Here is a 15,775-nt window from a genome sequence, read left to right as displayed (position 1 = left end):
CATTTAGATCAATTTCAACAAATAAATTAATCAAATAATTTATGTTTGATTTAACTAAACTCATAAACAAGATAATATCAAGTCAACAATTTGCAAGCAAGTTTGTTTATCATATAAATCAACAATTTTATTAAAACTTTGACAATTATATTATTATTGGATGATCATAATCACTACCATATCAAAAAAAAAAAAAAAAAAAAACACAAAACACAAAACAGACTTAAAGATGTAAAATAGTTTGTAATAGTGATTCCAATCCAATCTAGGCCTAGAAAACTCAAAATTCTGCACCCAGAGGCAGGGACTCGACGAGTGTATGAAATGTGCACACGCAACCCTAAATGTTTGGATCTATGTTTTCTCTAATTATACATGCATTTTCAATTTTTCCAAAGCATTCTACCTAACTAGCATACAATTGTCAAACGAACAATATAATTAGTTAGATGACATACCTCTTAGAAGGACTAGTAGTTCTTGACATTTGAAGCTTGAGCACCCCAAGTTTGATGCCTCTAATTGTTCATGAGGGTTCTATTTATAGTGTGGAAAATGCTAGGGTTACATTTTGTAAACCCTAATGCTACATGACTTTTCATATTATTATGCTCCATGGATTTAACCTCCATGGACTATCTTATTGGTTAGGCCATCTATATAATCATGGACCATTGGCCCATACTATAAGAATCATTGATTTACATAATCAATACTTATATATTTAATTAGTCTCTTTTGACCACAAAATCAATTCCAAATTAACTCTTGATCAATACTAATTAAGTAATATGATTTCATATTAATATATTATACTTGTAATATATTAATAAATCATAATTAACCTTATTCTCAAAAGTCCATCCTATCAAATTTCACTGGCGAAGGCAACCCAAAAGGACCATGCTATAATCGGATCAAGTACATCCCATTTATATTTATGGGCTTGGACACCAAATCCAATAGTTTTGACCATAGATTTTGGAACTAGACAAGATAACTACTTTGTATTTATATTAGTGATTATGTAAATAGTTTTAACAAACAAACATAATCAACTATAATTGGTAATATTTGGGAGTCACATTCACTACAATATCATTTCATAAGTAAAATATATTTATTTAAAGGTATTAATTATTTTTACACTATGTAACCACTACAGAAGAGTAATACTCTCATTTACAAAAAAATGATTTTCCGTACGCTACTCATAAACTGGTTAATACAGACTTGTGTGACATTTGGCTTCACCGTACCTACTAGAGTACACACTAAAGTCCTGAATTATAACCAGAGTCTCTTGTAGGGATAGCGTGATACTTGTGTATAGATTTACACGAGATTGACAACCCCGCACCTCGGCTATTAGCTATAGTTAGACCGGCCAGTCTTGGGTGACAAATGTCGTAACTGTATCGACGCCCGAAGAATGTCGTTCAGGCCACTAGTCGCATTAGTATGATTATAGTAACTTACATGGAGTATTAAAAAAACATTTGTTTTATGGGGCTAACATACATCCAAATAATTTCGTAGAAAAATTCAACATTATTTTTCCAGCACAACACTACTGGCATTTTTAGTCTTGGGTTAAGACATACAGCTCATTTAAAGAAAATATCCGATTTTCTTGAAGCATAGTCTATCTTTTTACAAAGAAAGGTTACAGATTTCTCTGATACAAAACTCTTATGAACTCACCAACTTAATTGTTGACACTTTTCAAAATCACTTGTATTTTAGGAATTCAGTAAATCGGTAACCAAAGTGTTTTTGGAGGATGGGACGTCGTCGCATCACGTTATTTATTTTTGGTCATATGTATATGGTATCAAGTAAACAAGGTTTTCTATAAAATGTGAACATATTATTTATCGGGAAAATGACTTAAAAGACCAATTAAGTTTCAAAAACGTTCATATTACCCAAATTACGTTTTTGTTGTTCAAAAATCACCAATGAAATTATGTTTTTTTTATTATAAAGCCAAATAAAGTTACTAGTAAAATTAACGTTTTTTAATGGTGACCGGCATTTTGCAGGTAAACGATGGGGGTAACTGAGTTGGCATATTTTTGTTGAGTTGGCATATGTGTTGGCATATCTACGTGGCATTTGTGTTAGATAGATATAGGGCATAATGGGGTAATGTGGCTTCTTCGATCGACTTCTTCAATTGACTTCTTCAATCGACATCTTCAACATGGCTTCTTCGTCTCGATCCTCCAACTCATGCTCAAGATAAAAAATTTCCATGTCAAAAAGCACTATTGATAAGGCAAATCCTTGTGATTGTGGGTTTCCTTCTCGCATCTGGATATCAACAACAAAGGCAAATCCTGGTAAAAAATTTAGGGTTTGTCCTAACTCTTTGGTAAGTATATCTAAAAGCTTGTTCTTGTTTGGGTCCCTTTTTGTTTTTCATGCTACAATATTGTTTGTTTATATTATAATTGAAGATGAAGGATCCGAAGGATAAATGTGATTTCTGGGAATGGGTTGATGATGATGAAGAAATTATAACCAAGAACAAGAATAAGAAAGATGAAGAACATGATTTCAATACTGAAGTGAAGATTGCAATATTGGAACATGATTTCAATGATTACAAGATGAAGACTGATAAGGAATGTAAGAGTTTTAGAAAGGAATTAAATAAAATGAAATGTTTCGTGTTGATGTTTGTTGTTTTGTTTGTAGTGAAGTACATGATGTAGTGTTAATGTTATTATGTAATGGAAATGTACTTTGAAATTATCAAGATATGTATCTTCAAAGTAGTTTCATTGTACTCATGTAATATGGTTACGAAGTGGGAATGAAAAGAAGGTGTGTATGAAGACTGATGCACATAAAAGGATTGCACTTTATCAAATGATAATAGCAAGGGCAAAATAGTCCACAAAAGGATTGCACTTTATCAAATGATAATAACAGGGACAAAAATGTCCATAAAAGTTTTTGACATTATGCATGTAATTTGTGTTTTAAATGGTTTTTAAACACAATGGCAGTTTTATTGAAAACACATATAATAGTAACATACTTTTATTTATTGAAAATAGCAAGGGTAAAATAGTCCATAATAAGATTACACTTTATCAAATGATAATAGCATGGGGAAAATAGTCCATAAAAGGATTGCACTTTATCAAATGATAATAACAAGGACAAAAAAGTCCATAAAAGTTTTTGACATTATGCATGTAATTTGTGTTTTAAATGGTTTTTAAACACAATGGCAGTTTTATTGAAAACACACATAATAGTAACATACTTTTATTGATTGAAAATAGCAAGGGCAAAATAGTCCATAATAAGATTACACTTTATCAAATGATAATAGCAGGGGCAAAATAGTCAATAAAACCTGTTTCAAACTATGAAGGTGGCCTACAAAAGGGAATGCCCTAGAAAACAGTTTTTACCAATTTTAACATAGTTTTAACAAATAAGGGCAAAATGGTACACTGTTATAATATGCATAAAAGGTAATAAACTACATATCAAGCATAATTAAACCACATAATCAAACATGTTCACATGGCAGTAAATGTTGGTAAATGTGCACAACACCAAAAGACAAGCCTAAGCATCAAAAAGACAAGCCTAAGCACCAAAAGATGTGCACTAAGCACCAAAAGATGTGTCATTTCAAAGTATTTGACATAATCCTGATAGAACACACTTATCCTAGTTTAAAGTGACTGGATTTTCAAGACATTCCCCACTTCCATCTTTTGTTACCACCTTCTTCCTTAACTTCAGTTTTGTGATCCTCTCAGAAGGTAATCGCCTTTTGTTAGCAACAAAATGCTGAAAAAAAACAGGTTGATGCTGATGGTGATGAACTTCATCAAAATTAGGTTCATGGTGGTCAACAGCCTCTTCATGGTTAGCTTCATCTTGAACAACTTCAATGTGGTGAGCTTCATCTTGAACAACCCCCTCTTGATGATCCTCAATATGATCTTCTTGATGGCCTTCAACATGATTTTCTTGATGGTCAATTTCATCTACTTGATGGTTAATCTCATCATCTTGACGTTCAATTTCATCCTCCTGGTGGTCTTCAATATCACCTTCTTCAACATCCTCTTCTTCACCAATCCCATCTTTACTAACCCCATCTTGACTAACCCCTTCATTGACCCCATCTTCACTAATCCCATCTTGACTAACCCCTTCTTCAACAGCCCCTTCACCAACAGTTGATATACTTGCTGCATTGTTAAAACAAAAATAATTATTATTATACAAATGTAGATGAATGAATAATCAAAATAAAAACCAACCTTCTGTGAGCAATGGACATCGCCTCTTGTTGTGTCCTTCTTGATGACAATTACTACATCTTGAGATGGACATCCCTGTCTTGTTAATTGTATGCCTTCCTTCATTCTTCTCTATAGGACATTTCATTCTGTTTACTTTAGGCCTTCCTAGCATTCTCCTACGCCGAGGTGGTAATATGGGATCAAATAGAACATCAGGACACATGTTATCTCCATTTATTGGTTTGACTGGATACCTATAGCAACTTCCAAACATGCTTGTTTTAAATCATATGGCTACATAGTCCTTTGCATTTCCATTCATGCATAATATAGCAACAATGTCATGAACACAAGGGATACCACTGAGTTTCCAGGCTCTGCAACCACAAGTTTTGCTTTCAAGGTGAACAGCATAAACTTCATGGGCTAATTTCACTTCATATTCTTCCTCGCCACTTGGAATAACATCCCAGTACCTGAAATCATATTAAGAAGGTAAGTTATTTCATATTGAATCACTTACAATTAAATAATATACCTTTGTTCTTCTTTCATCTTCTCAATCCTCTTTCTAATAGAGGGGCAGATTTCCATGTCCCACTTATGCCCCTTAATCTTTTGATTGTACATCCTCTCCATCACGTACAATCTGATTTCTTCCAGCATTGTTATTATTGGTTTCTTCCGTGCCTCTACAATTGTTGCATTGAAAGATTCAGATATACCGTTTTCCACGGCATCACAAGAAGCCTGAGGTTCAAAGAATGCTCTGCACCATGTATTTGGGTCTCTTTCTATCAGGTGCTCATAAGCTTCTGTGGACATTGTACGAATTTCCCTCATGTGTGATCGGAAATTGGAATTGGTTGTAGCCTTTGTAGCCCTCCAAAATAACCTCCTAAACTCAACACCCGTGAACCCCTTCTTCTTAAAGTTGGCATAGATGTGTCGGGCACAATTCCTATGCTCACATGATGGTGCCCTTTCCTTAACAGCCTCCATTAAACCCTACAAGGTGATAACAAATTTTAGTTTTAAAGTACATAATAACACATAATATAGTAAGTAAAATGTAAACTATAACACACCTTGTGTTGGTCTGAAATAATTGTAAGACCCCTACCATCTCCCATCTCAATGTCCTCAAGTAGAAGATCAATGAACCACATCCAAGTTTCCTTGTTTTCAACTGGCACAACAACCCATGCTAGAGGATACATTTGGTTGTTTGCATCCCTACCAACGGCTGTTAACAACTCACCTCTGCAAACACCCTTCAAAAAACAGCCATCAACACCGATAACCCTTCTACATCCTTCAATCCAGCCATCCTTGATAGACTTCAGGCAAATATACATCCTTTTGAAGTATTGTGTAGCATCAGGCGTATGATTTGTCTCGATCAAGACTATTGACCCAGGATTAACCCTCAATAACTCAACACCATAATTCTACAGTTTCTCATAATAGCTTACCAAATTGCTTGAAATCTCATCTAGTGCAAAGTACTTGGCATTTCTACACTGCCCAAGACTTACCTTGATACCATAGTCTTTCCTAACCACTTTTGCCATTTTCCAATAGCTAAACTTAGGCCTTTCCAAAATGTCAGGTATTAACATTTTACCAATCCACTTATACGTAACAAGACAACCCAATTTTTGTTGTCTAGCACAATTATGTTTATCAATTAGTGACTTGATTTGGAATGAATTTTCCTTGTTCATGGGACTAGCCCATAGTCTAAAAGGGCAAGATGGCTTCCCTTTTTCATTTTTACTTCACCTTACTAACAATGCTGTTACCTCATTTTTTTCATACCACAATGAAAAACCCTTAGACACAGCATAATTTGTTAACATATGTTTCAGTTCATCTCGATCAGAGAATTTCATACCGAACTCAGGCATCATAGTGTCCCATTTTTGGTTTGGATCGTGAATAGGATGTTTTTTTACCTTACCACCAGCTTCTTCCTCTGTGCCTCTTTGTGGAATAAGATTCTTCTGTGACAAAAAAGGATCAACAACTTCAGGCCATTGAATGTCCTCATCATCAGCTTCATGGTCCACCGATAGATCATCCGATGATACCAAGTCCACATCATCTTCATATGTTTGAGTACCACTATCCCATTCTTCAGCTTTTTCTTCTTCAATCCAATCTAGTAAGGGTTCATGATGGTCATCAATGTAGATACTTATTTGATTATCATCATCATCAAAACCATCATCAAGGAACCTAACATAATCATCTTCATACCTGAGCTCCCTTAACCCATCTACGAGGGACCGATTTTTAAGACAGTAATACATATCCCGACATCTATTGTTGATCAATTTTTGGAGATAGGTCTTGAACTTCTTGAAATCCATGTTACGTACATCTAGCCCCATAACAGGTACTTTATCAGGATGAAAAAAAAACCAAGGGATTAGGAGAAAAAACACCTTTATGGTAGACATCAATGTTGAGTGAGTCACGAGACACACTTGTTGCACGAGACATGCTGAGAACCCTTGCTGCACAATCGACTAACTTTCCTTCAGCTTCTGTAAAAATCAATTTCACTGTCACGAGTTCACCGTTCACTGTTATGTAAGAACCCTAGATATTGATTTCACCCTTCACTGAGAACCCTTGATGGTGAATCGATATCCTTGTGGCATTTATGTTTCATGTAATGTGTTTTAATAATCCATGTCAGATTATCACCGGTAAACAAAGAATCGTAACCCACAGATGCCGGTCACCATTAAAAAACCTTATTTTTATTGGTAACTTTATTTGGATTTATAATAAAAAAACATTATTTCATTGGCTTTTTGCGAACAACATAAACATAATTGGGGTAATATAGACGTTTTTGAAACTTAATTGGTCTTTTAAGTCATTTTCCCATTATTTATCAATATGATGGTTGCAATGCTTTGATATTTATTATTCAATTGTTATGATACTGTACATGAAAATCATCCAATCCCAGACGTTTTCACCGTTCTGGTTTGGGGGTGTGACAGATTGGTATCATAGAATTGTTTATATTGAAATAAGTATATCAAACCAGGAGATATACAACTATAAATACAATGGGGTTAAAACACTCGGAATAATAATTATATTTTTAAAACATAATAGTATTTTTATAAAAAGTATACATTTAGGCATACATACTAGACACGATGTCATAATAAGAACTATATAAAAAAGTATTTAAAGGAGTTAAACACTACGTTTAAGCCTAGACAGTTATGTAATCATATCTGGGATAAATATAGCCTGGTCAACTATATTTATATGAGAGATGACCAACCTATGTTTAGGACTAATCGTGGTGGACAACAAATCTAATACTTACCAACCCTATATACCCAGAAACTCTAGAACCGAACATAAAGCTTAAAATATAATAGGAATATTATCTTGCACCTAGATTCCTTATGTGTCTCCTATACCTCTATTCTTGCAAGGCCAAAACATGTAATTTATGTGTATATAGATGTAAATATAGACAGAGTACAACTAGCAATGACCATAGCTACTTACAAACTCGTGTCAAACCTTACAACAAAATCATGCTCCCATGCGGAAGTAGCCAGCATACCGGCACAACACTAGTTCTACAAATGGACCCTGCTACATTCTAAGTTACTGTAACAGCCGTCATGGTACAACTTAGCACTAACAATGCAAACAAAAATGGGAACAGTGCCATTATTTAAAATCCCTGTGACAACCAAGGACACCAGCGAGTGTGCTCCTACATGAACACCCCAAACTTCAAACCTATGAACTCTCACGATAATATAGGCATACTGTCCAGGAAACATAAGTTTTTGAACAAGAGAAGGGTTCGTTCGACTCATGAGCCTGTCAAAGGACAACAAACTGTGGCAGCCCATACCACGAATGGTAGTAAGCATCTATGACAAGCCTTGGAAACTTTAAGGGCAGATACACTATACGTGAAGTTCTCAAAATGAGAATTCTTGATTCTAAGGGTAGACTTCTTGGGACACGTAGTCAGTAAGGAAGGAATACATGTGGGCCCCTTCAAAGTCAAGGTGATTGAAAATTAGACAACACAAAGAACACCAACGGAGATACGCCAGTTTTTCGGCCTTACTGGCTACTACCAAAGATTAAAACAAAACTTCTCTAAGATTGCAAAGCCACTCACTACCATGACTAAGAATGGAGTGACATTCAACTGGGTATCAAACAGGAATCCGCTTTCCAAATGCTTAAGTAAGCCATGTTCAGTGCTCTAATCTTGCCCCTTCCAGAAGGGACCGAAGACTTTGTGGTCTACTGTGATGCTTCCAAGCAGGGCCTAGGATGTGTGCTTCTGCAAAGAGGAATGGTCATCGCCTAGCCTCGATACAACTCAAGACTCATGAGGTCAACTACACCACACAAGACCTAGAAGTAGGAGTAGTGGTATTCGACCTAAAAATTTGGAGGCACTAGCTGTACGGTACCAAATGCACCATCTTCATAGATCATAAGATCCTTCAAGACATCCTAAATAAAAAAGAGCTCAGCATGAGACAATAATGATGGGTTAAGCTGCTAAATGAATACGAATGTGAAATTTGTTGTTATCCGGGCAAGGCCAACATAGTACCAGATGCCTAAGTCGGAAAGAATACTCGGGCCACCGAGTAACATCATTGACCATGAACATCCATTCAAATCTGTCTACATAGATCAAGGAGGCGTAGCTAGAGTCCTTGAAACATGAGAACATCGCATGTGAGGCCTTACGAATAATGGATAAAAACCTTGAAGTTAAGGGCGACGAATCTTATTATCTCATGAATTAAATCTGAACACCGGAATTCGGTGGGTATAGAGATGTTGTGATGAATGAGGCCCACAAGAATAAAAATACTCCATTCATCCCAGTTTAGACAAGATGTATCTGGACTTCAAGAAACTTTATTGGTGTCCAAACACAAAGGCAGAGATCACTACCTATGTGGGCAAGCCTGACTTCTGCCAATGTTAAGGTAGAATATCAAAAGCCCTTAGGTTGGCTTCAGCAACCGGACATACCCAAGTGTAAGTGGGAGCGGATAACCATGAACTTCATAACCAAGTTACCCATGATAAAGGGTGGACTTGACACCATTTGGGTGATTGTTGACAGGTTAACCAAATCCGCTCACTTTCTACCAATAAAAGAGACCGACAAGATGGAGAAGCTGATGGGTTTTGAGCATTCTAACACTTCCTAAGTATACATGCAACCCTAATAACCTTGGATATATGTTTGTCTAAATACATGCAAAATTTAGTTTCCAAGGTTCCTAATCCTATCTAGAATAAATGGGGAACTTTAATCCTAAAAGTATGGCTAGAAATACATACCTTGTAGTTGATTTTGATTCGTTGAAACCTTGTGAGCCTAGCACCTCAAGTGTGATGCCTCAAATGCTTCACACAACACCAAATGCTTTTGGAATGACTTTTGAGAGAATACAAACACTCTAAAAATTGGCCTAGCCCTCACTTGTACTTCTGTGTAACGATTTTGGTTGAGAAGGTGTTGCTTATATTGTGTTGACACATCTATGGTTACACCACGTAAACCCTAATGTGTCATGACTCTTCATTTCCATGACCCATGGGTTTGTAACTCCTATGGAGCATCCTATGGGTTTAACCCAACTTGATAATCCATGGAGCCTTTTAGCCCACTATACAAGTTATGGATGATTTACATAATCAACCCATATATTTAATTAGTTATCTTTTGATCAGTTAACTAATTCAAAATTAATTCTTGATCAATACTAATTAAATAATAATATTAATATATTAGAACCTATAATATATAAATAAACCACAAGTGTTATTTCTCTCATTTAGTCTATCCAATTGCATGGTGCCATGCAACCCAAATGGACCATGCCAGGTCGGGTCGAGTACATACCAGAAATAGGTATGGACTTAGACACCTTATCCAACAACATTTTGGAGCTAGACAAGATAACTACTTTGTATTTATATAAATAATTTTAATAAACACATATAATCACCTATAATTGGTAATGTTTGGGAGTCACATACAATACACTATCATTTCGGAAGAAACATATAATTATTTAAAGGTATAATTATTTTTACACTATGTAACCACTACATAAGAGTAATACTCTCATTTACAAGAAAAACGATATTCCGTACGCTACACATAAAGCGATTGATATAAAATTGAGAGATATTTGGCTTCACCGTACGTACCAGAGTACACACTAAAGTCCTGAATTATAACCAGGGTCTTTCTTAAGGAGACCATGACACTTGTTTATAGATCTATGCAGGATTGACAAACCCGCACCGCAGCTGTTAGCTACAGTAGACCGGCTAGTCTAGGGTGACAAATGTCTTAATAGTTCTGACGCCCGAAGAACGTCATTCATGATACTAGTTGCGTTAGTATGGTTATAATAACTCACATGGAGTATTAACAAAACATTTGGTTTATGGGGCTAATGTACATCCAAGTAATTTCGTAGAAACATTTAACTATAATTTTCTAGCACGACGCTACTTACATTTTTAGTCTTGAGTTAAGACTTACAACTCATTGTTAAAGAAAATATTGGATTTTCTGAAAGCATACTTTATCATTTTACAAAGAAAGGCTACCGATTTCTCTCATATAAAATGCTTTTGAACTCACCAATTTAATTGTTGACAGTTTTCAAAATCACTTGTATTTTCAGGAAATCAGTAAACAGATTACCAAAGAGTTTTTGGAGGATGGGACGTCGTCACGTTACATTATTTATTTTTGGTCATATGTATATGGTATCAAGTAAACAATGTTTTGAGTACAATGTAAACATATTATTTAGCAATATGATGGTTGTAGTGCTTTGCTCTCTATTATTTAATTGTTATGATATTGTAGATGAAAGTCATCCACCCCGAGACATTTCCGTCGTTCTAGTTTGGGGTGTGACACATATCTCACTTAAATTTGAATGTGTCAAACACACTTCAATTAAGAGAGAGAGAGAGAGAGAGAGAGAGAGAGAGGGGGGGGGGATAGAGGGAAGGAGAGAGAACTATGAACAACTAATATTCCAAATTTGAATGTACAAAACACAATTCAATTAAAAAATAGAGAAAGAGAAAGTACAATGAACAACTAATATTCTCTCATTTACCATCTGAAGCAAGCCTACAATCTCAACTCATTCGTATGTGTCAGTCTCAACTCACTCAAAGTTTACACATGCACGAAATATAGTAAGATATTGCAAGGGTACTCTCTAAATCCTATGTTTGGTCACATTATACCAAAAGATCATAAAAACCTAAATAATGACTCACTCAATTAATGCATTCAACGATAACCATCACCCTCAAATCATTCCTCTCGATTCTCTCTCTCTTGTTTCTTCTTTGTCTCACCAGAAAAATAAAAAGAAGAAGGGAGGTTACTACCTCCGATCTAGCCACCTTCCAGCCCCCTGTCTTCCTTCTTTAAATGACAATGCTAGTTAAAAATTCCCCCTGATCGGAGCTAATCATTGCTACTTTTATCCTTTTCCTAGAAATCCCATTGAGGGCTCATCCTATCGATGAAGTTGTCAGTGAACCAAGGAGCTTCGACCGCCGCTTCTAACCTCCCCTTGGGTTGCTGAGAAAACCCACGAACCCTCCACCTATTGTGATTCCTTTGATTGGTTACACCCTCCCACCTTCATGTTTGACGTAGGATCATAAAAGGAACAGTTAAGAGGCTTTCAAAGAATCCCCTTAACTACAACAGTCAATACCAGCCTTTGTTTCTTTTCTCTTTTCATTCCTCTATCAATATCATATCCAAAACACCCTCCTAACACCCATGGTTGTTGCTACTTGTTTTCCTTCTGGTTTGTTGCCACTGACGACAAGCAAAAGAACACAAAAGGGCCATCCGTAACTGGTGCCTCTCCCTACCCTCATGATTTCCCAGCCATTTTCTACTTCCATTTGTTTTCTTTCTCGATCAGATGAGGATCGAAGAACCGGAGAACGTGTTCCCTATTTCCTAGTTTTTCGATTGTGTTCGTCTAATTGACTAGATTAGTCCCTCACTGATATTAAAAGATCAAAAGCAACCCTCTGTTGTGTTAATATGACCTAATAGCCCCTTGTTTGAGTGGTTTGACAAGAACAACCCCTTATTTAATTATCATTGTTCAAAACAAACCTTCATTTGGTAATTCTTGACAAAATCAGCCCTTCCAATCATTATAAAAGCTTGAAACACAAACCTTTTGATCCAAATCATTACCAAATAATCCCTTAAGTTTAGTTTGTTAGAAAATAGCTCGGAAACTATTTCAATGTTCAAGAATTATTGAATTTTGTTTTTTCACAAAAGCTTCACCAAAAACCAGCCTAGATCGAGATCATGCATCGGATGTGAGTTTCCATGAGCCCTCTTTTACAGTTTTCATATTTGGGGGAGAATACTGATGGGTTTTCAGCCCTACAACATTCCTATGGTGCACACACTACTAGAAAAAAGGCCTTTTACGACGCTCATTGCGCGTCGTAAAACGCTCAGATGACGCGCAAATGCGTGTCAAGGAAGGCCCTATCATAAAGAGAGACGACGCGCTTTTGCGCATCGTCTATAGACGACGCGCATTTACGACGCGCATTTAGGACGCGCATTTCCGACGCGCGGTTATGACACGCAATGTGTATCAAGGAAGGCACTGTCATAAAGGAAGACGACACGCATTTGCATGTCGTAACCTTACGACGCGCGTGTTTATGACACGCAATGCGTATCAAGGAAGCCCCTGTCAAGAAAGGCCATGTCATAAATGAAGATGACACACATTTTTGCGTATCATAATTTTAAATGTTCTAAAAAAAATATTTACAATATCTAAATTTGATGTCATACAATTCATAATAGAAATAAAATATCATATACAAAAAATACAATCCATTGCATAAAATTTAATGTCATACAATTCTATTTTTTACAATATCTAAATTTGCATGTAGTCTACTCTCTACATCAAATTCCAACTAAATAAAGTTGCATCTTGCCTTTCATAATTCTTTAAGACTAATGCTCCAAACAGCTGTTATATGGATAAGAAGTTGTACATTGGCCCATCTCACTCAAGAAAGACTTAGTCAAATTCAACTCCAAGTCTTTACTGCATCTTGCTGATAATGATGCAAGATTTGAATCAAAAGGCTTCATATTCGTTTCTTCCACCAACTTTACCTGATGCACAAAATACACAGAAACAAAAAAACATTGTATAGGACAATCCAAAAACACATTATAAGCATAACAGTCAGTCCATGGACTTACTGTGGATCAATAATTGCAAACACCAAAGTAATGAAAACAGATGTTTGTTGGCCACACAACACACATAACAAATGTAGCTGAAATGGCACATCTAATGAATCAGAAAAGATGTAATGTAATCCAGACTTGTTTTCCTTGTCTATAGAAAATGAAACAAAGATGCATTGATTTTGAACTTATTTGTTGACTTGATAGGGAAATTTTTCATAAAGAAGACTATTAACAAGGAAACATCCAACTTAAACAATCTATCACATCACATCACATATTTGGCAATGTTCCATTCAAATTGGGATGAGTATTAACCTGTGATCATCCGAGATAGACACTGATTTTGATCCATCCAAAGACCATGTAATATGGTATATAGAACCTTCATGCCCATCCAATCCAATCCACATACTGGGACAACTTTGTACTCAGCTCTCTTTGATTTTGATCCCATTAGGATTTGGAGTATCTACTACTTTCCAGACAATTATCTGGCATGACAAATTTACAATCAGCAATCTCATCATATTTAGAAACTAGTTTTACTCATGTATCAGGCAGGTATGTATCTATTATCTAAGAGCCAGCTAAACTGTTAATATATTTAACCAAACCTTATGTAGTTATGTGTATTTAATGATTTAATCCTTTGAGATATGGAAAACTGAAATCGTGAAAGATGCTTACATAGTTCAAGTACTGATAGCACCAAATGTTGGCATCATTGCAGTTAGTCCCTATAAGATTGTTTAGTATATATGTTATTATTTATAAAACCAAGGGCAAAAAAGGAAAAGAGTATAATCTTTTTACCTTCATCTCCTCTGTTTATGAATAACAAGAGATCATCAACACACACACAAGCTCATGATCCTCTTCAACTTCAACATTTTTAAGCATACCTTAAATGCAGGAACCGAAGAACTGATTACATTCTTGAGCTGAACAACAAGCAACATACTTTCAACCCTGCAACTACAAATCTGCCAAATTAGAGAAAACACTTATACTAATCAAACCATACGATGTTGATAGAAAAGTTAAAGCAGGATACAATTGCACATAATTTGTGATGAAAAGAGCAAATATTATAGCCACAATAAGTAATAGAACATATATATGCATATAATTACACCCACCTTCTTTTTAGTAGCCTAGATGCGATAATAATATGCAGTGGTGAATTCCAGGTCATCTGCTTCCTCTGTCCAAATGATAAAGAATATGTTCATGTTAAATCATAAAGCTAACTGTGAAATCAAATGATGACTTATTACAGGGGAAGTGAACTTCCTACCACTGCCAGAGACATCATTTGATGTTTGAGAGATTGTTGTTGTACAAAAAAAAACTATAAAAGCTCACCAAACCATCCTTTTGAGTTAGCACCTATCCAATAACTTTGTGCCTCACTTCATGGTCCTTCATCTTTACGAGTCTCTCCACCACTAAACTATAACAAAACATCACCATCTTTGGTTACAATCTCAATTCCCTCCTTTATATTGTAACGAACCTAAAAAATACAAAATTAACCTTAAAACATATAAAGGTAAAAAAAATCAAAATTTCTATTTATTTAGCACACCAATAACTATAAAAATACCTTCAAATCTATGAATTCTGTTTTTTCCATCGACATACCATAAGGGAGGGGGACGGTTTCGTTCAATGATTGGGGGAGCTTCACTTGGAATGTGGCAATATTGATGAATCCCTTCAAAAGAAAGATGTTCAGGAATGAACATTGAGCTAGAACATTGATTTGAAGCTATGTTGTTGGGTTGGGAGCGCAGAAATAGCTGACCGCATGCATGGACCCAATAATTATGATTGAGATTTTATTACCAAGGCACATTCAATCAATCGTTCAATGATTGGGGGAGCTTCACTTGGAATGTGGCAAAACGTTTGACTATTACCGATTTAGTACTAAGTATTTCCATTTAACTCAGTCACATTCAATCAATCGGATATGTAACTCTTAACTGACATTATGTAGCAATTACAAGTAAAAGCAGTGAGCTAAACATCAAAACAATACTCAACTTATTTGTCAAGAAAAGTAGAAACAGGAAACTCAAAATTAAGTCAGTGATCATGTTCATACCTTCGAATTATCACATAAAATAATAGAATCAAAATTAAATGCACGCACCTA

General features: G+C 35.5%; 1 protein-coding gene across 1 annotated transcript; it reads right to left on the bottom strand.

Moving 5' to 3' along the window:
• Positions 1-4,566: 4,566 nt before the first annotated feature.
• LOC145016728 (uncharacterized) lies at positions 4,567-6,655 on the bottom strand. Its single transcript, XM_078974961.1, has 5 exons — positions 6,066-6,655; positions 5,819-5,948; positions 5,369-5,731; positions 4,819-5,288; positions 4,567-4,756 (listed from the first exon to the last, which is right to left on the bottom strand). The coding sequence occupies exons 1-5, from the start codon at positions 6,653-6,655 to the stop codon at positions 4,567-4,569; spliced, it is 1,743 nt and encodes a 580-aa protein (XP_078831087.1).
• Positions 6,656-15,775: the final 9,120 nt, after the last annotated feature.

Source organism: Lactuca saligna, chromosome 9 (assembly GCF_052625555.1).
Source record: "Lactuca saligna cultivar CGN05327 chromosome 9, ASM5262555v1, whole genome shotgun sequence".
Taxonomy (NCBI): domain Eukaryota; kingdom Viridiplantae; phylum Streptophyta; class Magnoliopsida; order Asterales; family Asteraceae; genus Lactuca; species Lactuca saligna.
Note: the sequence above shows the minus strand (reverse complement) of the source record. Positions and strands in the feature narration are given on the sequence as shown.